Genomic DNA, 25,448 nt, shown 5'->3' on the forward strand with positions numbered 1-25,448 from the left:
ATTTTCCTCTTTTTAAAAAAACTTATTTTTTAGAGAAAATATTATTCAATTTTTTTGATTAACTGAATATGAAGATATTAAAAAACATTATTCATTTTTTTCCATATTAAACACACCCTGAAAGGAGCTGGGGGTTTGGATCAACAACTGCGATAATATTATTAAAAGAAAAATCATATAAATATAAAGAAAATGATAATTTAAAGAGAAAAAAGGACATTGGATTTGTACAGTTACGTACCCGTCATCAAATCTGTAGCTAATGATCTAGATCTGCCTCTGCTACCATTTTTAGAAAAATAATAGACTTATTTAGTTGACCATTAATTAGAATAGTTGAGAAGTTTGGTTTATGTCCTTAATTCTCCTATGATTTTTTTTGCTATTTTACATTATATACGAGCTATCTTAATGCCAGAATTCAAACACTTTAATTTATGCAAATTTTATACTTCTCATATTTTTGCCTTCTTGTATTATTTCATTATTATTAAGGTGAATTCAAAATTCAAAATTTATGAATTTATATTTTAATGATATCAATAAATTCACCTAAATTCATAAATGACACTCTACTCGCTAGATCCACCCCCACCTATCAATTAATCATATTTTACACAACTTGTTAATTTCTCTATCCAACCTCTGAAAACCACTTAAGTTCTTTCAATTGCAACAAGAAATCTCCAAAAATAATTTTTAAAAATTAAGGTACTTAATTACATTGATGTAAACTGATACCTACCTGGTATGTAAGTCATGAAAATGAGTTTTATACCGCATGAGGATTAGTGGCTCAATTTACCAAAGGATTCATCTGAATCCAGATATATTTTTTACGAGGCATATCTTCATAGGTAAAAATTCACTAAAATTATAATAGTAAATTTAAATTCATAATTTTTAAAGGATTTATGATAATAAATACATCGTGTTGCTAGACGATGTTGTTTGCAACAAATTTTACAGTGATAGAAAAATAAATCAACCACTATGAAGAAACATGAATAGTTTATTAATAAATGATGCAGGTACAATTCTGTTCTACTCTCCTAAGATTTATCCAAGATTCGAGGGTCATTAGTGACGTATATCCCAAATTAGAATGATTTGGATTTGATCTCTTCATGAATATTCCATGAATTTGAGGAATATTTGATATGCCTTTTTAAGGGAATATAGTGCCCTTTATATAGGCATGAAATAAGGTCTAGGGTTAAATAGCCTCTAAGAATCCTAATTGGAATTGAATACACTTTGTAGAGTCTATACTCGAATTGAACACATCTTGTAGAGTTGTACAAAATTTCAATGTCTACAAATGTCCATGCTTCAAGGTTTGTCGGAGTGTAGACTTGATGAAACTCAAAGACGAGACTTGAACTCATTCTTCTACCTTTGCGGTTTTGTGACTTCAGATTTGCAGATTTGATTTGTGAGAGAAGAGATGAAAAGCAGATTTGGTCCCACTGGGCGTGACAATTTATTTGCAAAAAATTTTAAAGTGATAGAAAATAAATTGCAATCACAAATAAAATATGAAGGAACATAATTTTATTGATCAAGATTGTGAGTACAATTTTGTCCTTCCTTTGATTCTTTCCTCATAAGATATTTATCCATGATTTGAGGGTCGTTTGTGAAGATGTGTTTCACAAATTAACAGGTCATTTGGATGGTTTAAATTAATATAAATAGAACTTTTAAATACGCATCTGATTGCCATTTTTATTTTGTTTATCAATAATACCTTATTAAGTTATGAAACTTCTATAATTTTATATGAGATATAATATGAAATAAGAATAAAAATATTATTGAGAATGTTTTCTCCCTTCCTACTAAGGTACGTATAACACACTCAGATAGTCACTGGGAATTGTTTAAAAAAACAAGTACTAAGGACTAAGGTACGTAATTGCCTTTTCCAATTTTGAATTAACTATCACGTTTACAGTATAGTTTTAGCTTTACCATCTTCTCATTTGTTGCTTCTTCCTTTTCAATTAATTTTATGTCATAAAAATATGATATATTTTTTCATCGAACCAGCATACTAAAATTAAAACGCACAGTGGAAATAGAATCATGTTGAAATATTGAGAAGCTTCCTAATAATTCCGTGTTAAAATACTAGTACTAATTTTTTCTTTTCTCGTGACTCAATTAAAATATTTATGAAAATAATCATTAAATACTTTTCAGTAGAAAATTTCAATGATAAAATAGTAACTTTTTTAGTAGCGAAAATGCAACAATTACTACCAGTAGCACAGATTTATTTATTTACGTAATATAAAGGTGTTCCTTCAAGAACTAGGTGGAGTGAGAAAGATAAATTCATAACTTAGAGTCGGTCGATAAGTTTAGCATGAGAATAACTTATTACATGCATGTATGTATTCTAAATATGTTTAGCTTGAGAATAATTTATTTTTTACATGATTTCAATTGATATCACAAAACTCGCCTTATATCCGTATTTGAATATAATCTAGAGATAATTTGTAGGTATAAGGCAAAGATCTATCTTCTTATGCATTACAATTCCTGGCCTAACAGTTGTATCAATGTCCTCTTTTCTCATGCTCCAAGGCAACTTCCAATCAGATGCATAAAGAAGATTTGACAATGCAAGTTCCACTATGGCAACCCCAAGTGTAATAGCTGGGCATCCTCTTCGTCCAGCTCCAAATGGAATTAACTCAAAGTTTTGTCCTTTAAAATCAATATCGTTATTTAGGAATCTCTCAGGAATAAACTCATTTGAATTCTCCCATATCTCGGGATCTCTTGCAATAGCCCAAAAGTTAACATAAATTGTGGTTCCTGACTCAATTTCATATTCTTCTAGTATAGACTTTTTCATTGATTCTCTTGGTAGTAGGAGTGGAGCTGATGGATATAATCGTAATGTCTCCTTTATTACTGCTTTAAGATAAGGCATGTTTTGGATGTCATCTTCATTTACAATGACTTTTTTTCCAATTGATTGTCTAATTTCCGCTTGAACTTTCTTCATGGCTCTTGGATTCCTCATTAAGGTTGTCATCGCCCATACTATTACAGCCGCACTTGTGTCTGATCCTGCTACTAACACGTCCTACAAAGAAATTGACACACAAAAAAGACATAAATTGTCAATTCATGAGAAAGTCTCAACAAGTATGGAGAAAATCATGTTGGGAGTACCACCCCGAATGAGCCTTGTAGTGCGTGATCCGGATTTAGTTGAGGCACCAATGTGGGCTCCGAACACCAGGTGGGAAACCAAAAAAAAAAAAAAAAAGACTCAAAGTACATGTACTAACATAAATATACAAGATTACCATGGCAAGTGCTTTTGCATCCTCCAAAGTGAGATCAATTGTAGTTGATTTCTCTTTCTTCAATTGAAGCAAAAGATCAAGAATGTCTCCTTCCATGGATTTTGGCCTCTTGGGATTGAGATGTTGCTCAATGAGTTCTTCATAAAAATTATCCAAGTTCTTGAAATTATTCTCAAGTCTATCTGTCAATCCAGTAAGTTTATCAATCCAACTTAAAGAAGGAAAAAAATCATAAACAAAGAAGCTTGCCATCATTGCTTGAGTCGCAATTAAAAGTTCATCAAATCTCCTCCTTTCATGTGCTTCTTCATCATACCTAATACCAAAAGCAACTCGACAAATAATGGTACTTGTTAGTGAATATAACATAGTGCTCAAGTTGGTGACTTGTGAAGTTGTAGCTTGTTGAGATATGTCATTGCATACTTAAACATCTTTAAGATTAAATTGTGATGTCATTCTCAAATATCACTACATTCAATTGAACAAAAAAATGTGTATAAAAGCAACTCAATAGAAGATCTATTTATAGGTTACATTTGAAGTTGCATTTGGCAGTGACACAACAAAACCATGATGTTCTTTATATTTTTAGTAGCTTTTCCTATTATTCTCATTTTTCTTTTTTTTCTTAACCGTGGTTTCCGGGTGTCGCTTTGCGAACCCGACTAGCTGTACCCACCGGGTCCCGCTGTTTCAAGGCGGGTGCACCAAAATAAGTAGAAATACCAATCTACCACCAGGTCCTTTAGATTTGCCAATCATTGGAAATTTGCATCAATATGATAGTGTAACTCCTCATATCTATTTTTGGAAACTTTCTAAAAAATATGGAAAAATCTTCTTATTGAAATTTGGTTCTACTCCAGTAGTTGTAATTTTTTCAGCAAAATTAGCAAAAGAAGTAATGAAGACACAAGATTTAGCATTTTGTAGTAGACCCTCTACTCTTTGCCAACAAAAATTGTCTTACAATAGTCATGACATAGTGTTTTCACCAATGACTATTGGAGAGAAATTAGAAAACTTTGCTTACTTCATTTATTTAGTCTCAAGAAAGTACAATCTTAGTTGTATGACAGAGTACTAATTCCTAGTCAATAAATATAACAATACACAAGACTTCCTTATATACAATTTTTAACATCTAACCAGGATTAATTGATAAGATTTTCACTTCAACTTGTTAATTCATTGGAAAAATTAACTATATAGCTAACAGCCGACAAGAGAAAATATATAAAATTGACACATAGAGTAGTTAAATAATTACCATGATAATAGCCTTTATGTTGTCCAAAGTAAGATCGATTGGAGTTGATTTTTCTTTCTTTAATTGGAGCAGAGGATCAATAATATCTCCTTCCATGGATTTTGGCCTATTGGGATTGAGATGTTGCTCAATGAGTCCTTCGTAAAGCTCATCCAAATCCTTAAAATTCTTCTCAAGTTTATTTATTTTCCCGGAGAGTTTATCAATCCATCCTAAGAGTGGAAAATAATCAGAGACAAAAAAGTATGCCAACATTTCTTGACCCACTTTTAAAAGTTCAACAAATTTCCTCCCTTCGCGTGTTTCTCCATCATACCTAATATCAAAAGCAATTCTACAAATTATTGTAGTTGAAAGTGAAATCACTATATTGCTCAAATTTGTAATTTGTGAAGTGGCGGCTTGCTGGGATATTTTCTTGATCATTCTTGATACTTCATCTTCACGAATTGGACTAAAATATTGCACTTTCTTGAGACTAAATAAATGAGCAACACATATTTTTCTAATTTCTTTCCAATAGTCATTGTAAGGCGACATAGCAATATCTTGACCATTGTAAGACAACTTTTGTTGGCCAAGAAGGGAAGGCCGACTACAAAAAGCTAAATCTTGTGTCTTCATTACTTCTTTTGCTAGATTTGCTGAAGAAACTACAATCATAGTAGAAGAACCAAGTTTCAATAAGAAGATTTTCCCATATTTTTGGGAAAGTTTCCAAAAGTAGAGATGAGGGGTTAAACTATCATATTGATGCAAATTTCCAATGAATGGCAACCCTAAAGGACCTGGTGGTAGAATGTTTTTTCCACTCCTTTTGGCTTTAGGAAGAAGGAAACTGAGAATAATGATGATAACAAGGGCTAAGTGGAAATAACATCATGTGTTTTTTGGAAAAGTCTTCTATATCTTGTATTAAGATTTTCCACAATTTCTTTCATTTATAGTACTCCCTCGCTTGATTTAGAGGACGAAAGAAATAAATTTTTATCTATAATTATTTTGAAATAAATTTCACATAAAAATACTATAATAACAGTAAAATAAGGTGGAACTTTGTATCAATGGCTATGAAAATAATTTAAATCATGATGAAAATACTTATTTAGGAAATAGACAAATAGAAAGAAATTTGTAATTTAAAGGAAGAAAAAGAGATTGCATTTATTTATAAGTGATAGAAAGGGATAAACATCAACTACACACTTCTGATATTTTGGGAAGTAGTTTGATCCTAATTTCATAGTATGATCATTTAGGGTGTGTTTGGTATGAAGGAAAATGTTTTCTTGGAAAACAAGTTGATTTTTGACTTATTTTCTCATGTTTGGTTGGTGAGTAGAAAATATTTTCCGAAATTTTTTTTTAGTGTTTGATTTATGAATGCAAAATGTTTTTGAAAAATTTCTTTTCTTTTTACTAGAGTAGAAAATAATTGTTGAAATTGAAAATATTTTTTAAAAACAAATTTAATTTTTTTTTGGGGTGGGGGTGGGGGGGGGGGGGTCGGGGTAACGGTGAAAAATTGAAATTTTGAAGTTAAAAATATTTTTTAAAAACAAACTTAAAATTTTTTTGGGGGGTGGGGGGGACTGGTAGGGAGTGGGTGGGGGATGGGGGGTTGAGGGTAGGGGTGAAAAATTGAAATTTTAAAGTTAAAAATATTTTTTAAAAACAAACTTAAAATTTTTTTTGGGGGGTGGGGGGGCTGGTAGGGGGTGAGTGGGTGAGTGGGGGTTGAGGGTAGGGGTGGAAAAATTGAAATTTTGAAGTCGAAAATATTTTTTAAAAACAAACTTAATTTTTTTTTTGGGGAGTGGGGGGGTGGGGGTGCTGGTAAGGGGTAGGTGGGGGCTGGGGGGTCGAGGGTAGGGGTGGAAAAAATGAAATTTTTAAGTCGAAAATATTTTTTAAAAACAAACTTAAAATTTTTTTTGGTGGGTGGGGGGGGGCTGGTAGGTGGGGGGTCGAGGGTAGGGGGTGAAAAAATGAAATTTTGAAGTCGAAAATATTTTTTAAAAACAAACTTAAAATTTTTTTTGGGGAGTGGGGGGGGGGGTGGGTGGGTGGGGGCTAGGGTAGGGGGTCGAGGGTAAGGGTGAAAAAATGAAATAATGTTTTTTAAAAACAAACTTAAATTTTTTTCCTTTTGAAGAGGGTGGGATAAGGGGCTGGGGGGGGGGGGGGCGAGGGTAGGAGGTGAGGGGTGTAAAAAAATAAAAAAATGAAATTAGCAATATCTTTTAAAAACAACTTTTAATATTTTTTTGGGAGGGGTGGTGGTAGGGGGTGGGGGTAGGGGTGAGGGTGGGGTAAAAATATTGAATTTAAAAACAAACTTTAAATTATTATTTTTTTGGGGGTGGTTTGAGGGTAGGGACCAAATAAATTAATTTTTTCAACAATTTTTTTTTTAATTGGAAGTTGGAAGAGAGTTTTGGAAAATGTTTTCCTTAAGTTTTGAAGGGAAGTCATTTTCCTTAAATTTGAGGAAAATGAGTTGATTTGGAAAACATTTTCCGAAACATTTAACCCAACCAAACATGAGAAAATTAAAAAACATTTTCCGGAAAATGTTTTCCTTCATACCAAACACACCCTTAGTTTAAAATTCTAAACTTTGTTTTTTCTTTTTTGTATGGTGATTTTCATGAAAGTTACGCAGGAAAGTTCACAGGCGACAATATTTAAAGCTTGAAAAACGACTGTTCGTCCTTTATCAATTTTTTCCACATTGTCTAGATAAATGTCTCACCTATAATTATAATTACATAGAATTAGACAAAGGAATTTGATAACGGAATTTCGAAGCTTTAATTTACGTCTAAAATTTTTGTATTCATTCATTGTCTAGAAAAAAGAATTCTAAATTAAATTTTGTATCAAAATAAGAGAGTTGTCAGGTATATATTAACTGCCCTGAATTTCTTATCATAAATGGATTTTCCTTTTCTTAAAAAGAAAACACAAAGTCTTCATATTTGGCTAGTCCTTTTCTTGTAGGAAAAAATTTATGACTCTATAAATACAGGAACATTCATTCTAACACAATAGCATTCATAATGTAGTCCTAAAGCCTTTGAAAGTATTGTCTATGGGGGAGAATTTGTGGGACATAAGTGATACGTTATCACTTGTATGAACCTCTTTATATTACGCGTGAATGGGTGAGGTTATTTCTCTTTAAATTTTGTACTCTCATATGTATATAGTAGATTGCTCATCTCCTCTTTGGACATAAGTCGATTCATCGAACCATGTTAAAGATTTGTGTCTTTTGGTATATTTCTAGTTTATATTCTTACTCATGGTGTTTCGAGGTTTGCTTTGGTAGCTTATGCATGACACTTAATTATTTCGGTCCAAACAAAAGTAAAGTAAAAAACTTTATAAGGGATAACACAAGTTGAATCGGTAAGTATGCTTTTTGGCAAAAAGAGACACTGGTTTTTGCACGTATTGCACTTGGTGTTGCAACAATAGAGTTTATAATATACATTTGATTGCAACAATAGAGGTTATAGATTTCATTATTACTATTGCACTGGACAGGAAGCGAGAATCCCCATGTTAATTTAATTCTTAGAGAATTAGTAAATTAACTACCAAATTTCCGCGACATCCTTTGAAACTAGAAGGGAGATTTTATTGAAACAACAACTCCATTACAAGTTTATAACGAAAAATGACAGACATAAAACCATACAACCATATTATTAAACATGGATATCTAATTTAAACATTGGAGTTTGGTCTTGTTTAATTTCTAGTGATAATTTCTAGGAACAAGGCATAAAGGTTCTTTTTTACGCATTGCAAGTCCAGGCAAAACATCTGTGTCAATGTCTTCTTTTTTCATTCCACAAGGCAACTCCCAATCAAAAGCGTAAAGAAGATTGGAAAGTACAAGTTCCACAGTTGCCACACCGAGTGCCATAGCCGGGCACCCTCTTCTGCCTGCTCCAAATGGAATCAGCTCAAAATTTTGCCCCTTAATATCAATATCACTATTCAGAAACCTCTCAGGTATAAATTCTTCTGGATTTTCCCATATTTCAGGATCCCTTGCAATAGCCCAAACATTAACATGAACTATAGTTTTTGGTTTAATTTCATATCCTTCTAGTATGGAATTTTGCATCGTCTCTCTTGCTATTAACAATGGACCTGGTGGAAACAATCTAAATGTTTCTTTTATCACTGCTTTAAAATATGGAAGATTTTGGATGTCTTCTTCATTCACTACGGACTTTTTACCAACCATTTCTCGAATTTCAGCTTGAACTTTCTTCATGGCATTTGGTTTAGATATCAAGGCTGTCATTGCCCAAACTACAGCAGCTGCACTCGTGTCCGTTCCACCAACTAGCATATTCTACAAGAGAAAGTGTGAGGATAAAATTAAATGCAACATTTCATATCAATTGAAATTGTTTCCTAATCATATCAGAAAATGTTATAACATGTGTAATATTACAAGTTTAAAAAGGCACTTCTTGATATTTGACCAACAAAGTTTCTTTATATTATGATTGTGTCACAAACGTGACTAAGGAAAAAACTTAGTTGTATGACAGAGTGTTAATACCAAGTCAATAAATATATATATAACAATACAAAAGACTTGCTTATATACAACTTTCAACATCTAACTAATGATTAATTGATATGAATTTTCACTTCAATTTCTTAATTCATTCGTAAGGTTAACTGTTTAGCTAGGTGTAAGCAGTCGGCTAGAGCAAATATATAAAATAGACATAAAGAGAATAGTTCATTAGTCATTATTACCATGATAATAGCCTTTATGTTTTCCAAAGTAAGATCGATTGGAGTTAATTTTTCTTTCTTCAATTGAAGCAAAAGATCAATAATATCTCCTTCCATTGATTTTGGCATATTGGGATTGAGATGTTGCTCAATGAGTCCTTCATAAAACTCATCCAAATCCTTAAAATTCTTCTCAAGTTTATTTATTTTTCCGGAGAGTTTATCAATCCATCCTAAAAGGGGAAAATAGTCAGAGACAAAAAATCCTGCCAACATTTCCTCCGTCACTTTTAAAAGTTCATCAAATTTCCTCCCTTCGGGTGTTTCTTCATCATACCTAACACCAAAAGCAATTCTACAAATAATTGTAGTTGAAAGTGAAATCACTATATTGCTCAAATTTGTAATTTGTGAAGTGGCGGCTTGCTGGGATATTTTCTTGATCATTCTTGATACTTCATCTTCACGAATTGGACTAAAATATTGCACTTTCTTGAGACTAAATAAATGAGCAACACATATTTTTCTAATTTCTTTCCAATAGTCATTGTAAGGCGACATAGCAATATCTTGACCATTGTAAGACAACTTTTGTTGGCCAAGAAGGGAAGGCCGACTACAAAAAGCTAAATCTTGTGTCTTCATTACTTCTTTTGCTAGATTTGCTGAAGAAACTACAACCATAGTAGAAGAACCAAGTTTCAATGACAATATTTTTCCATATTTTCTGGAAAGTTTCCAAAAGTAGAGATGAGGGGTTAAACTATCATATTGATGCAAATTTCCAATGAATGGCAACCCTAAAGGGCCTGGTGGTAGAATGCATTTTCCATTCCTTTTGGCTTTAGGAATAAGAAAAGTGAGAATAATGATGATAACAAGGGCTACAAAGAGTGGAAAGAACATCATGTGTTTTTTTTTTTGGAAAAAGTCACCTGTTTTCTATATCTTGTATTAAGATTTTCTACGATTTCTTTCATTTATAGTACTCTTTCTGTTTTAATTTGTTTGGTTTGACTTCGTAGTACGATATCAAACAAACTATTGTTCAGTGTGAATTCGAACATAAAATCTTTATTTTTTAAAAATTACATAAAAATTCTACAAGTCACAATATTTTTTTTAAAGCAAATTTACCACTTGATAGTGTCTAGCAACCTTTTATTAAACATAAAAAATATCAAGGACAAGTACAAGCAAGGGGGGCTAGGCCTTATCTTACTAATCTTAATGATGTACCTAACTTCTATTACCTAACAAGCATGAAGAAAATAAGAGCTAGAGAGAACTAAGTATTTTCTGATCACCACAGAGTTTGTAATACACTCCATGATAATATTACAAATGAGAATGCATGTAAAAATATGTCAATCAAGAACAAAATAATATATTATTTAACTATTCAAATAGTAACTAAAACAAAGAATAACAGTAATCGAAGCTGGGACTTTGGATCAGGGGCTGTGATAATATTTAAAAAATGAAAATAGAAGGAAATTTGTCATTTAAAGCTGGAAAAAACTGACATTGCATTTATAAGTGATAGACTATACTTTTGATATTTTAGGAGGTAGTTTGATTCTTTAATATTCATGAAAGTGACACAGGAAAATTCACAGGCCACAATCATTAAAGCCTGAAAATGATTTTTCCTCCTCTATCAATCAATTTGTTTCCATATTATCTAGATATTTATCTCACCAATGATTTCATAGCATTAGTTAGACAAAGGCAATTTGACAACTGAATAAATAATTGATATTGTTTCCTATTAGAAGGGGAAGGGATTGATAAACTCAAAAATATCAAAGCTTTAGTTTGGGTCCAAATATTTGAGTTAATACATGGTCAAGGAAAAGAAATTCAAAATTAAATTAGGAAGAAGGGGTAAAGGTTACAATATATTGGAATCTCACATCGGTCGGAATGGAGGAGAAAAGTAAGAAAATTTATAAAGAATAACATAAGTTCATATGGTATGTACAGTTTTTGGGCCCAGTGATGGCATAGCCAAGGAAGAAATATATGAGTGTTATTAGGCAATGTATATAATACATGTTTTTCAATTGGGCTATGAATGATATTACCTTAGTTAGGTAGTAGGACAAACCTCACCTACAACTTTCTGAAGAAGGAGTATAGTCGTAAGGCGTGTTTGGCCAAAACAAACAATATATGTCGCGTGTGCTTGAGCTGTGACAATAAAGGCAATAATGTTCTCCACAGGTATTGCACTTGGTGTTGAAACAGTACTAGAGCTTATGCTTTTATATGCATTTGATTGGAAATTAACTTTTGTGATAAAGATAACAGACATTTTACTTGGAATTATTACGCATAAGAAAAATGCTCTTCTTTTCATTTTTCCGGATATCTTTTGGAACTAGAAGAGAGATTTTATTGAAACAACTACTCCATTACAAGTTTATAACAAAAAGTGACAGACATAAAACCATATGACCATATTAAACATGGATAACTAACAAAGTTATACATACATATTAAACTAATTTAAACACTGGAGTTTGGTCTTGTTCAATTTCTAGTGATAATTTCTAGGAACAAGGCACGACGGTTTTTTCTTATGTGGTATGATTCCAGGCAAAACATCAGTGTCAATGTCTTGTATTTTCATCCCACGAGGCAACTCCCAATCAAAAGTGTAAAGAAGATTGGAAAGTACAAGTTCCACGTTTGCCACACCAAGTGCTATACCTGGGCACCCTCTTCTACCTGCTCCAAATGGAATCAACTCAAAATCTTGTCCCTTAAAATCAATATCATTATTGAAGAACCTCTCAGGTATAAATTCTTCTGGATTTTTCCATATTTCAGGATCCCTTCCAATTGCCCAAGCGTTAACATAAACTATAGTTTTTGGTTTAATTTCATATCCTTCTAGTATGGAAGTTTTCATCGTCTCTCTTGCTCCTAACAATGGAACTGCTGGATACAATCTAAATGTCTCTTTTATCACTGCTTTAAAATATGGAAGATTTTGGACGTTATCTTCATTCACTATGGACTTTTTCCCAACCGATTCTCTAATTTCTGCTTGAACTTTCTTCATGGCATTTGGATTTGCCATCAAGGCTGTCATTGCCCAAATTACTGTAGCTGCGCTAGTGTCCGTTCCAGCAACTAGCATATTCTACAAGAGAAAATGGGAGGATAAAAATATAGCCACTAACTATATCTTCATGTATTCAAAAACTTTGTATTTCTCATTTTATTTATATTAAAATATTTTTCAAATAAAATAATCATAAAATGTTATGACATGTGTAATGCCACAAATTTAAAGGCATTTTTTAATATTTGATAAAAAACTTTCTTTGTATTGTAATCATGCCACAAATATAACCATAAAACACTAGCCACATGAAACAATTAACACCAAGCCAATGAAAGGTTAACTGTTTAGCTAGGTGTAAGCAGTCGATGTAAGCAAATATATATATATATTTATTTATTTTTTATCAGTACCGTCATATAAAATAGATACAAATGAAGTAGTTCGTTACCATGATTATACCCTTTATGTTGTCCGATGTAAGAACAATTGGAGTTGATTTCTCCTTCTTCAATTGTAGCAAAAGATCAATAATATCTCCTTCCATGGATTTTGGCCTATTGGGATTGAGATGTTGCTCAATGAGTCCTTCATAAAACTCATCCAAATCCTTAAAATTCTTCTCAAGTTTATTTATTTTTCCGGAGAGTTTATCAATCCATCCTAAGAGAGGAAAATAATCAGAGACAAAAAAGCCTGCCAACATTTCTTCAGTCAGTTTTAAAAGTTCATTAAAATTCCTCCTGTCGTGTGTTTCTTCATCATACCTAATACCAAAAGCAACTCTACAAATAATTGTAGTCGTTAGTGAAATCAATATACTACTCAAATTAGTAATTCGGGAAGTTACAACTTGTTGAGATATTTCCTTGATCATTCTTGATACTTCATCTTCACAAATTGGAATAAAAGATTGTACTTTTTTTAGACTAAATAAATGACCAACACATATTTTTCGAAGCTCTTTCCAGTGGTCATTGTAAGGTGAAGTGTTAATATCTTGATTATTGTAAGATAATTTTTGCTGGCCCAAAATAGATGGTCTACTGCAAAATGCTAAATCTTGTGTTTTCATTACTTCTTTTGCTAATTTTGCTGAAGAAACTACAATTATTGGAGTAGAACCAAGTTTCAATAAGAATATTTTTCCATATTTCTTGGAAAGTTTCCAAAAATAGATATGAGGGGTTAAACCATCAAACTGATGCAAATTTCCAATGAATGGTAACCTTAAAGGACCTGGTGGCAGGATGTTTTTTTCTTTCTTTTTTACTTTTGGAAGAAGAAAACTGAGAATAATGATGATAACAAGGGCTACAAAGAATGGAAAGAACATATTTTTTATTTTTTTTTGGCAATATTAAAATTTTGTACTGCAAAGTCACTTTATGTCTTGTATTAAAATTTTATGCTGTTTCTTTCATTTATACTAATTAACAAGTAAGGGCTTTTTTGGCACGAAGGATAATGGTTTTTCATGGAAAATACTATACTTCTCATATTTTGTCTTCTTGTATTATTCATTATTATTATTGAGATGGATACAAAAAGATTTATGAATTATTTTTTTAATAATCTCAAATTAAATTACATAAATTCATAAATGACACTCTACTATATATAGCAAGATCCACCCCATCTATCACTTAATCATCTTTACACAACTTGTTAATTTCCCTCTCAAATCTCTGAAAATCACTTAATTTTTTTCAATTGCAACAAGAAATCTCCAAAACATTAATTCAAAATTGATACCTACCTGCATATATATATAAGTCATGAAAATGAGTTTTATAGCATGTGTCAATATAGACAATGGGGACCAGTGGTAAATGCAGCTAGCCAACGGGTTCATCCGAATCTAGTTATAATTTGTACAAGGCATATTTTAATATGTAAAAATTCACTATAATAAAATAGTAAATTTAAATTCATCATTTTTTAAAGTCAAATATCTATAAGAGATCAATTTACTTCTTGAGAAATATTTTGTGTGCTTGAGCTGGGATAATAAAGGCAATGGTCTCTGCAGACAATGCACTTGGTGTTGCAATTGTGGAGTGTATACTTCTATAGAGTCTAGAGCCAAAAGGGTAAAAAAAATTGACCAAAAATTACAAAAGGAAAACAAAAATAAGTTTGAAATCAAAAGGGCAACATTTAAACGATAGGTTGGAAATCGTTTAAATTAGGGTAGCAAGGCACGGGCACCTATGCGCCTTAGAAGGCGCAAGCAGACAAAGCAAGTCTGTCTGCGCCTTGTAAGGCCATAGGCCCCACGCCTTTGTCCTTACATGATTTTTTTTAAAAAAAAACTCTTTTTACATGCATTTTTTATATTTTTAGTTGACCATTAGGATAGAAGAGGTTTGGTTTTTGTCCTTCTCCTATGAATTTTTTTGCTATTTTAGAATATACGAGGTAAGGATTAATGCCAACCTTTTTCCTTAAAACCTCCTCCCACCATGGCTCCATGAGGGTTTATAAAAGTCTTAAGGATAAGAATTTTATTTTTTTTAAAATATATAATATTGTTTTGCACAAAGTTAATTATTAGTGAAAGGAAGATGTTTACCACTTATTAATTAAGTGATTAATAGGCGAACTCAAAATTTAAAATTTATGAATTATTTTTTTAATAATCTTCAAGTTAAATTCATGTAAATTTATATACAACGCTCTAGTTATAACTAGTTAGATCCACCCCCACCTATCAGTTAATCAACTTTTACACAACTTGTTAATTTCTACATGTACTTAATTACCATGATGTAAATTGATACCTACATGGCATATAAGTCGTGAAAATGAATTTTATAACATGTGTTAGTATAGACAATGAGGATCAATGGCAGATGCAACTAGCCCTCATTCGAATCCAGTTTTTTTTTGTGAGGCATATCTTAATATGTGAAAATTCACTAAAATTAAAATATTAAATTTGTACTTCTAATTTTTAAATTTAATTTTTAAAAAAAAATTAAAATCAAATTCATCAAGTTTAATTTTGAATCCACAGTCGTATCAAGAGATAAGAGGATTATTGATTCTGATTATTAATGCATCTTGTAATTGCTACACGACATGTTTCACAAACTAAAGGGTCGTTTGGATGGTTTAAATAGAACTCTTAAAATATGGTTCTTTGATTGCTGCTTTTATTTTATTTATAAATAATACCTTATTATGTTGGATGGAAATTTATATAATTGAACATATGAAATAACAAAGAAAAAATATTTGTGAAAATGTTTTCCCCTCTTCAACTACTCCATTACAAGTTTAAAACGAAAAATAACAGTCATAAAACCATATGACCATATTAAACATGGATAACTAGCGAAATCATACATACATATTTTAAATAATTTAAACATTGGAGTTTGATCTTGTTTAATTTCTAGAGATAATTTTGAGGAACAAGGCACAAAGGTTTTTTCTTATGCATAGTAAGTCCTGGCAGAACATTAGTGTCAATGTCTTCTCTTTTCATTCCACAAGGCAACTCCCAATCAAAAGCGTAAAGGAGATTAGAAAGTACAAGTTCCACATTTGCCACACCGAGTGCCATAGCTGGGCACCCTCTTCTGCCTGCTCCAAATGGAATCAACTCAAAATTTTGGCCCTTAAAATCAATATAATCAATATCACTATTCAGAAACCTCTCAGGTATAAATTCTTCTGGATTTTCCCATATTTCAGGATCTCTTGCAATTGCCCAAGCGTTAACATAAATTATAGTTTTTGGTTTAATTTCATATCCTTCTAGTATGGAATTTTTCATTGTCTCTCTTGGTACTAACAATGGAGCCGGTGGATACAATCTAAGTGTCTCTTTTATCACTGCTTTGAAATATGGAAGAGTTTGGACATCATCCTCATTCACTATGGACTTTTTCCCAACTGATTCTCTAATTTCTGCTTGAACTTTCTTCATGGCATTTGGGTTCGCTATCAAGGCTGTCATTGCCCAAATTATTGTAGCTGCACTAGTGTTCGTTCCACCAACTAGCATATTCTACAAGATAAATTAAGAGGATAAAAACATTGCCACAAAATATATCTTCATGTATTCGAAAACTTTGAATTTCTCATTTTATCTTTATTCAAATATTTTTCTAATCAAGCTATAACATGTGTAATGCCACAAACTTAAAATCATCTTTTTAATATTTGACAAAAATCTTTCTTTATATTATGATCGTGACCATGAAAAATACTTAGCAACATGATCGAGTATTAACACCAAACCAATGAAAGATTAATTGTTTAGGTAGGTGTAAGCAACTGACATGCATGTATTTACCAGCACCACCATATATAAAATGGAGTAGTTCATTACCATAATGATAGCCTTTATGTTGTCCAAAGTAAGATCGATTGGAGTTGACTTCTCTTTCTTCAATTGGAGTAAAAGATCAATAATATCTCCTTCTTCCATGGATTTTGGCCTATTGGGACTAAGATGCTGCTCAATGAGTCCTTCATAAAACTCATCCAAATCCTTAAAATTCTTCTCAAGTATATTTATTTTTTGGAGAGATTATCAATCCATCCTAAGAGAGGGAAAAAATCAGAGACAAAAAAGCTTACCAACATTTCTTCAGTCACTTTTAAAAGTTCATTACAATTCCTCCTTTCATGTGTTTCTTCATCATACCTAATACCAAAAGCAACTCTACAAATAATTGTAGTCGTTAGTGAAATCAATATACTACTCAAATTGGTAATTCGGGAAGTGACAGCTTGTTGAGATATTTCCTTGATCATTCTTGATACTTCATCTTCACGAATTGGGATAAAAGATTGTACTCTTTTTGGACTAAATAAATGACCAACACATATTTTTCTAAGTTCTTTCCAATTGTCATTGTAAGGTGACGCGGCAATATCTTGAGCATTGTAAGAATATTTTTGCTGGCAGAGAGTAGAAGGTCTACTACAAAATGCTAAATCTTGTGTTTTCATTACTTCTTTTGCTAATTTTGCTGAAGAAATTACAACTACTGGAGTAGAACCAAATTTCAATGAGAATATTTTCCCATATTTCTTGGAAAGTTTCCAAAAATAGAGATGAGGGGTTAAACCATCAAATTGATGCAAATTTCCAATAAATGGCAACCCTAAAGGTCCTGGTGGTAGAATGTTATTTCCATTCCTTTTGGCTTTAGCAAGAAGGAAACTGAGAATAATGAAGATAACAAGGGCTAAAAAGAGTGGAAACAACATTTGTTTCTTTATGGCAAAGTCACTTGAAATGTCTTGTAATTTTCTATTGTTTCTTTTATTTATAATTAAAAAGTAAGGGTGTGTTTGGTACAAAAGAAAATATTTTTTTATGGTAAATGCATTTTTGAAACCTGTTTTTGGAGTTTTGTATATAATTTTGACAAATACTATGAGAGGTGGAGGTGAAGGGAGTATCGGTGTGGGGTGATGAGGTGTGTTGAGGTGGCAGATGACATAATCACTGTGGAATTTCACTAGTGAAATATGTTCTTCCTACTTTCACTAAGAAAGTTATTTTCCTCTTTTTAAAAAAACTTATTTTTTAGAGAAAATATTATTCAAATTTTTTGATTAACTGAATATGAAAATATTAAAAAACATTATTCATTTTTTTCCATATTAAACACACCCTGAAAGGAGCTGGGGGTTTGGATCAACAACTGCGATAATATTATTAAAAGAAAAATCATATAAATATAAAGAAAATGATAATTTAAAGAGAAAAAAGGACATTGGATTTGTACAGTTACGTACCCGTCATCAAATCTGTAGCTAATGATCTAGATCTGCCTCTGCTACCATTTTTAGAAAAATAATAGACTTATTTAGTTGACCATTAATTAGAATAGTTGAGAGGTTTGGTTTATGTCCTTAATTCTCCTATGATTTTTTTTGCTATTTTACATTATATACGAGCTATCTTAATGCCAGAATTCAAACACTTTAATTTATGCAAATTTTATACTTCTCATATTTTTGCCTTCTTGTATTATTTCATTATTATTAAGGTGAATTCAAAATTCAAAATTTATGAATTTATATTTTAATGATATCAATAAATTCACCTAAATTCATAAATGACACTCTACTCGCTAGATCCACCCCCACCTATCAATTAATCATATTTTACACAACTTGTTAATTTCTCTATCCAACCTCTGAAAACCACTTAAGTTCTTTCAATTGCAACAAGAAATCTCCAAAAATAATTTTTAAAAATTAAGGTACTTAATTACATTGATGTAAACTGATACCTACCTGGTATGTAAGTCATGAAAATGAGTTTTATACCGCATGAGGATTAGTGGCTCAATTTACCAAAGGATTCATCTGAATCCAGATATATTTTTTACGAGGCATATCTTCATAGGTAAAAATTCACTAAAATTATAATAGTAAATTTAAATTCATAATTTTTAAAGGATTTATGATAATAAATACATCGTGTTGCTAGACGATGTTGTTTGCAACAAATTTTACAGTGATAGAAAAATAAATCAACCACTATGAAGAAACATGAATAGTTTATTAATAAATGATGCAGGTACAATTCTGTTCTACTCTCCTAAGATTTATCCAAGATTCGAGGGTCATTAGTGACGTATATCCCAAATTAGAATGATTTGGATTTGATCTCTTCATGAATATTCCATGAATTTGAGGAATATTTGATATGCCTTTTTAAGGGAATATAGTGCCCTTTATATAGGCATGAAATAAGGTCTAGGGTTAAATAGCCTCTAAGAATCCTAATTGGAATTGAATACACTTTGTAGAGTCTATACTCGAATTGAACACATCTTGTAGAGTTGTACAAAATTTCAATGTCTACAAATGTCCATGCTTCAAGGTTTGTCGGAGTGTAGACTTGATGAAACTCAAAGACGAGACTTGAACTCATTCTTCTACCTTTGCGGTTTTGTGACTTCAGATTTGCAGATTTGATTTGTGAGAGAAGAGATGAAAAGCAGATTTGGTCCCACTGGGCGTGACAATTTATTTGCAAAAAATTTTAAAGTGATAGAAAATAAATTGCAATCACAAATAAAATATGAAGGAACATAATTTTATTGATCAAGATTGTGAGTACAATTTTGTCCTTCCTTTGATTCTTTCCTCATAAGATATTTATCCATGATTTGAGGGTCGTTTGTGAAGATGTGTTTCACAAATTAACAGGTCATTTGGATGGTTTAAATTAATATAAATAGAACTTTTAAATACGCATCTGATTGCCATTTTTATTTTGTTTATCAATAATACCTTATTAAGTTATGAAACTTCTATAATTTTATATGAGATATAATATGAAATAAGAATAAAAATATTATTGAGAATGTTTTCTCCCTTCCTACTAAGGTACGTATAACACACTCAGATAGTCACTGGGAATTGTTTAAAAAAACAAGTACTAAGGACTAAGGTACGTAATTGCCTTTTCCAATTTTGAATTAACTATCACGTTTACAGTATAGTTTTAGCTTTACCATCTTCTCATTTGTTGCTTCTTCCTTTTCAATTAATTTTATGTCATAAAAATATGATATATTTTTTCATCGAACCAGCATACTAAAATTAAAACGCACAGTGGAAATAGAATCATGTTGAAATATTGAGAAGCTTCCTAATAATTCCGTGTTAAAATACTAGTACTAATTTTTTCTTTTCTCGTGACTCAATTAAAATATTTATGAAAATAATCATTAAATACTTTTCAGTAGAAAATTTCAATGATAAAATAGTAACTTTTTTAGTAGCGAAAATGCAACAATTACTACCAGTAGCACAGATTTATTTATTTACGTAATATAAAGGTGTTCCTTCAAGAACTAGGTGGAGTGAGAAAGATAAATTCATAACTTAGAGTCGGTCGATAAGTTTAGCATGAGAATAACTTATTACATGCATGTATGTATTCTAAATATGTTTAGCTTGAGAATAATTTATTTTTTACATGATTTCAATTGATATCACAAAACTCGCCTTATATCCGTATTTGAATATAATCTAGAGATAATTTGTAGGTATAAGGCAAAGATCTATCTTCTTATGCATTACAATTCCTGGCCTAACAGTTGTATCAATGTCCTCTTTTCTCATGCTCCAAGGCAACTTCCAATCAGATGCATAAAGAAGATTTGACAATGCAAGTTCCACTATGGCAACCCCAAGTGTAATAGCTGGGCATCCTCTTCGTCCAGCTCCAAATGGAATTAACTCAAAGTTTTGTCCTTTAAAATCAATATCGTTATTTAGGAATCTCTCAGGAATAAACTCATTTGAATTCTCCCATATCTCGGGATCTCTTGCAATAGCCCAAAAGTTAACATAAATTGTGGTTCCTGACTCAATTTCATATTCTTCTAGTATAGACTTTTTCATTGATTCTCTTGGTAGTAGGAGTGGAGCTGATGGATATAATCGTAATGTCTCCTTTATTACTGCTTTAAGATAAGGCATGTTTTGGATGTCATCTTCATTTACAATGACTTTTTTTCCAATTGATTGTCTAATTTCCGCTTGAACTTTCTTCATGGCTCTTGGATTCCTCATTAAGGTTGTCATCGCCCATACTATTACAGCCGCACTTGTGTCTGATCCTGCTACTAACACGTCCTACAAAGAAATTGACACACAAAAAAGACATAAATTGTCAATTCATGAGAAAGTCTCAACAAGTATGGAGAAAATCATGTTGGGAGTACCACCCCGAATGAGCCTTGTAGTGCGTGATCCGGATTTAGTTGAGGCACCAATGTGGGCTCCGAACACCAGGTGGGAAACCAAAAAAAAAAAAAAAAGACTCAAAGTACATGTACTAACATAAATATACAAGATTACCATGGCAAGTGCTTTTGCATCCTCCAAAGTGAGATCAATTGTAGTTGATTTCTCTTTCTTCAATTGAAGCAAAAGATCAAGAATGTCTCCTTCCATGGATTTTGGCCTCTTGGGATTGAGATGTTGCTCAATGAGTTCTTCATAAAAATTATCCAAGTTCTTGAAATTATTCTCAAGTCTATCTGTCAATCCAGTAAGTTTATCAATCCAACTTAAAGAAGGAAAAAAATCATAAACAAAGAAGCTTGCCATCATTGCTTGAGTCGCAATTAAAAGTTCATCAAATCTCCTCCTTTCATGTGCTTCTTCATCATACCTAATACCAAAAGCAACTCGACAAATAATGGTACTTGTTAGTGAATATAACATAGTGCTCAAGTTGGTGACTTGTGAAGTTGTAGCTTGTTGAGATATGTCATTGCATACTTAAACATCTTTAAGATTAAATTGTGATGTCATTCTCAAATATCACTACATTCAATTGAACAAAAAAATGTGTATAAAAGCAACTCAATAGAAGATCTATTTATAGGTTACATTTGAAGTTGCATTTGGCAGTGACACAACAAAACCATGATGTTCTTTATATTTTTAGTAGCTTTTCCTATTATTCTCATTTTTCTTTTTTTTCTTAACCGTGGTTTCCGGGTGTCGCTTTGCGAACCCGACTAGCTGTACCCACCGGGTCCCGCTGTTTCAAGGCGGGTGCACCAAAATAAGTAGAAATACCAATCTACCACCAGGTCCTTTAGATTTGCCAATCATTGGAAATTTGCATCAATATGATAGTGTAACTCCTCATATCTATTTTTGGAAACTTTCTAAAAAATATGGAAAAATCTTCTTATTGAAATTTGGTTCTACTCCAGTAGTTGTAATTTTTTCAGCAAAATTAGCAAAAGAAGTAATGAAGACACAAGATTTAGCATTTTGTAGTAGACCCTCTACTCTTTGCCAACAAAAATTGTCTTACAATAGTCATGACATAGTGTTTTCACCAATGACTATTGGAGAGAAATTAGAAAACTTTGCTTACTTCATTTATTTAGTCTCAAGAAAGTACAATCTTAGTTGTATGACAGAGTACTAATTCCTAGTCAATAAATATAACAATACACAAGACTTCCTTATATACAATTTTTAACATCTAACCAGGATTAATTGATAAGATTTTCACTTCAACTTGTTAATTCATTGGAAAAATTAACTATATAGCTAACAGCCGACAAGAGAAAATATATAAAATTGACACATAGAGTAGTTAAATAATTACCATGATAATAGCCTTTATGTTGTCCAAAGTAAGATCGATTGGAGTTGATTTTTCTTTCTTTAATTGGAGCAGAGGATCAATAATATCTCCTTCCATGGATTTTGGCCTATTGGGATTGAGATGTTGCTCAATGAGTCCTTCGTAAAGCTCATCCAAATCCTTAAAATTCTTCTCAAGTTTATTTATTTTCCCGGAGTGTTTATCAATCCATCCTAAGAGTGGAAAATAATCAGAGACAAAAAAGTATGCCAACATTTCTTGACCCACTTTTAAAAGTTCAACAAATTTCCTCCCTTCGCGTGTTTCTCCATCATACCTAATATCAAAAGCAATTCTACAAATTATTGTAGTTGAAAGTGAAATCACTATATTGCTCAAATTTGTAATTTGTGAAGTGGCGGCTTGCTGGGATATTTTCTTGATCATTCTTGATACTTCATCTTCACGAATTGGACTAAAATATTGCACTTTCTTGAGACTAAATAAATGAGCAACACATATTTTTCTAATTTCTTTCCAATAGTCATTGTAAGGCGACATAGCAATATCTTGACCATTGTAAGACAACTTTTGTTGGCCAAGAAGGGAAGGCCGACTACAAAAAGCTAAATCTTGTGTCTTCATTACTTCTTTTGCTAGATTTGCTGAAGAAACTACAATCATAGTAGAAGAACCAAGTTTCAATAAGAAGATTTTCCCATATTTTTGGGAAAGTTTCCAAAAGTAGAGATGAGGGGTTAAACTATCATATTGATGCAAATTTCCAATGAATGGCAACCCTAAAGGACCTGGTGGTAGAATGTTTTTTCCACTCCTTTTGGCTTTAGGAAGAAGGAAACTGAGAATAATGATGATAACAAGGGCTACAAAGAGTGGAAATAACATCATGTGTTTTTTGGAAAAGTCTTCTATATCTTGTATTAAGATTTTCCACAATTTCTTTCATTTATAGTACTCCCTCGCTTGATTTAGAGGACGAAAGAAATAAATTTTTATCTATAATTATTTTGAAATAAATTTCACATAAAAATACTATAATAACAGTAAAATAAGGTGGAACTTTGTATCAATGGCTATGAAAATAATTTAAATCATGATGAAAATACTTATTTAGGAAATAGACAAATAGAAAGAAATTTGTAATTTAAAGGAAGAAAAAGAGATTGCATTTATTTATAAGTGATAGAAAGGGATAAACATCAACTACACACTTCTGATATTTTGGGAAGTAGTTTGATCCTAATTTCATAGTATGATCATTTAGGGTGTGTTTGGTATGAAGGAAAATGTTTTCTTGGAAAACAAGTTGATTTTTGACTTATTTTCTCATGTTTGGTTGGTGAGTAGAAAATATTTTCCGAAATTTTTTTTTAGTGTTTGATTTATGAATGCAAAATGTTTTTGAAAAATTTCTTTTCTTTTTACTAGAGTAGAAAATAATTGTTGAAATTGAAAATATTTTTTAAAAACAAATTTAATTTTTTTTTTGGGGTGGGGGTGGGGGGGGGGGGGTCGGGGTAACGGTGAAAAATTGAAATTTTGAAGTTAAAAATATTTTTTAAAAACAAACTTAAAATTTTTTTGGGGGGTGGGGGGGACTGGTAGGGAGTGGGTGGGGGATGGGGGGTTGAGGGTAGGGGTGAAAAATTGAAATTTTAAAGTTAAAAATATTTTTTAAAAACAAACTTAAAATTTTTTTTGGGGGGTGGGGGGGCTGGTAGGGGGTGAGTGGGTGAGTGGGGGTTGAGGGTAGGGGTGGAAAAATTGAAATTTTGAAGTCGAAAATATTTTTTAAAAACAAACTTAATTTTTTTTTTGGGGAGTGGGGGGGTGGGGGTGCTGGTAAGGGGTAGGTGGGGGCTGGGGGGTCGAGGGTAGGGGTGGAAAAAATGAAATTTTTAAGTCGAAAATATTTTTTAAAAACAAACTTAAAATTTTTTTTGGTGGGTGGGGGGGGGGCTGGTAGGTGGGGGGTCGAGGGTAGGGGGTGAAAAAATGAAATTTTGAAGTCGAAAATATTTTTTAAAAACAAACTTAAAATTTTTTTTTGGGGAGTGGGGGGGGGGGGTGGGTGGGTGGGGGCTAGGGTAGGGGGTCGAGGGTAAGGGTGAAAAAATGAAATAATGTTTTTTAAAAACAAACTTAAATTTTTTTCCTTTTGAAGAGGGTGGGATAAGGGGCTGGGGGGGGGGGGGGGCGAGGGTAGGAGGTGAGGGGTGTAAAAAAATAAAAAAAATGAAATTAGCAATATCTTTTAAAAACAACTTTTAATATTTTTTTTGGGAGGGGTGGTGGTAGGGGGTGGGGGTAGGGGTGAGGGTGGGGTAAAAATATTGAATTTAAAAACAAACTTTAAATTATTATTTTTTTTGGGGGTGGTTTGAGGGTAGGGACCAAATAAATTAATTTTTTCAACAATTTTTTTTTTAATTGGAAGTTGGAAGAGAGTTTTGGAAAATGTTTTCCTTAAGTTTTGAAGGGAAGTCATTTTCCTTAAATTTGAGGAAAATGAGTTGATTTGGAAAACATTTTCCGAAACATTTAACCCAACCAAACATGAGAAAATTAAAAAACATTTTCCGGAAAATGTTTTCCTTCATACCAAACACACCCTTAGTTTAAAATTCTAAACTTTGTTTTTTCTTTTTTGTATGGTGATTTTCATGAAAGTTACGCAGGAAAGTTCACAGGCGACAATATTTAAAGCTTGAAAAACGACTGTTCGTCCTTTATCAATTTTTTCCACATTGTCTAGATAAATGTCTCACCTATAATTATAATTACATAGAATTAGACAAAGGAATTTGATAACGGAATTTCGAAGCTTTAATTTACGTCTAAAATTTTTGTATTCATTCATTGTCTAGAAAAAAGAATTCT

The 25,448-nt window shown here is 31.9% G+C and overlaps 3 protein-coding genes and 2 pseudogenes across 3 annotated transcripts; all 5 read right to left on the reverse strand.

Moving 5' to 3' along the window:
* Positions 1-2,494: 2,494 nt before the first annotated feature.
* LOC125817321 (6,7,8-trihydroxycoumarin synthase-like) lies at positions 2,495-5,485 on the reverse strand (annotated as a pseudogene).
* Positions 5,486-8,368: 2,883 nt separating this feature from the next.
* On the reverse strand, positions 8,369-10,281 carry LOC125817319 (6,7,8-trihydroxycoumarin synthase-like). Its single transcript, XM_049496850.1, has 2 exons — positions 9,394-10,281; positions 8,369-8,977 (listed from the first exon to the last, which is right to left on the reverse strand). The coding sequence occupies exons 1-2, from the start codon at positions 10,279-10,281 to the stop codon at positions 8,369-8,371; spliced, it is 1,497 nt and encodes a 498-aa protein (XP_049352807.1).
* Positions 10,282-11,914: 1,633 nt separating this feature from the next.
* On the reverse strand, positions 11,915-13,781 carry LOC125817322 (5-OH-xanthotoxin synthase-like). The gene is made up of 2 exons (XM_049496851.1): positions 12,897-13,781; positions 11,915-12,523 (listed from the first exon to the last, which is right to left on the reverse strand). The coding sequence occupies exons 1-2, from the start codon at positions 13,779-13,781 to the stop codon at positions 11,915-11,917; spliced, it is 1,494 nt and encodes a 497-aa protein (XP_049352808.1).
* Positions 13,782-15,843: 2,062 nt separating this feature from the next.
* LOC125817315 (6,7,8-trihydroxycoumarin synthase-like) lies at positions 15,844-17,674 on the reverse strand (annotated as a pseudogene).
* Positions 17,675-20,461: 2,787 nt separating this feature from the next.
* Positions 20,462-23,456, reverse strand: LOC125817324 (6,7,8-trihydroxycoumarin synthase-like). The gene is made up of 3 exons (XM_049496852.1): positions 22,885-23,456; positions 21,296-21,611; positions 20,462-21,070 (listed from the first exon to the last, which is right to left on the reverse strand). Exons 1-3 carry the CDS (start codon positions 23,454-23,456, stop codon positions 20,462-20,464), a joined length of 1,497 nt encoding a protein of 498 aa, XP_049352809.1.
* Between the last annotated feature and the right edge of the window lie 1,992 nt (positions 23,457-25,448).

The sequence above is a fragment of the Solanum verrucosum genome, unplaced genomic scaffold (assembly GCF_900185275.1).
Source record: "Solanum verrucosum unplaced genomic scaffold, falcon-dt-bn FXZP01000712.1, whole genome shotgun sequence".
NCBI lineage: Eukaryota > Viridiplantae > Streptophyta > Magnoliopsida > Solanales > Solanaceae > Solanum > Solanum verrucosum.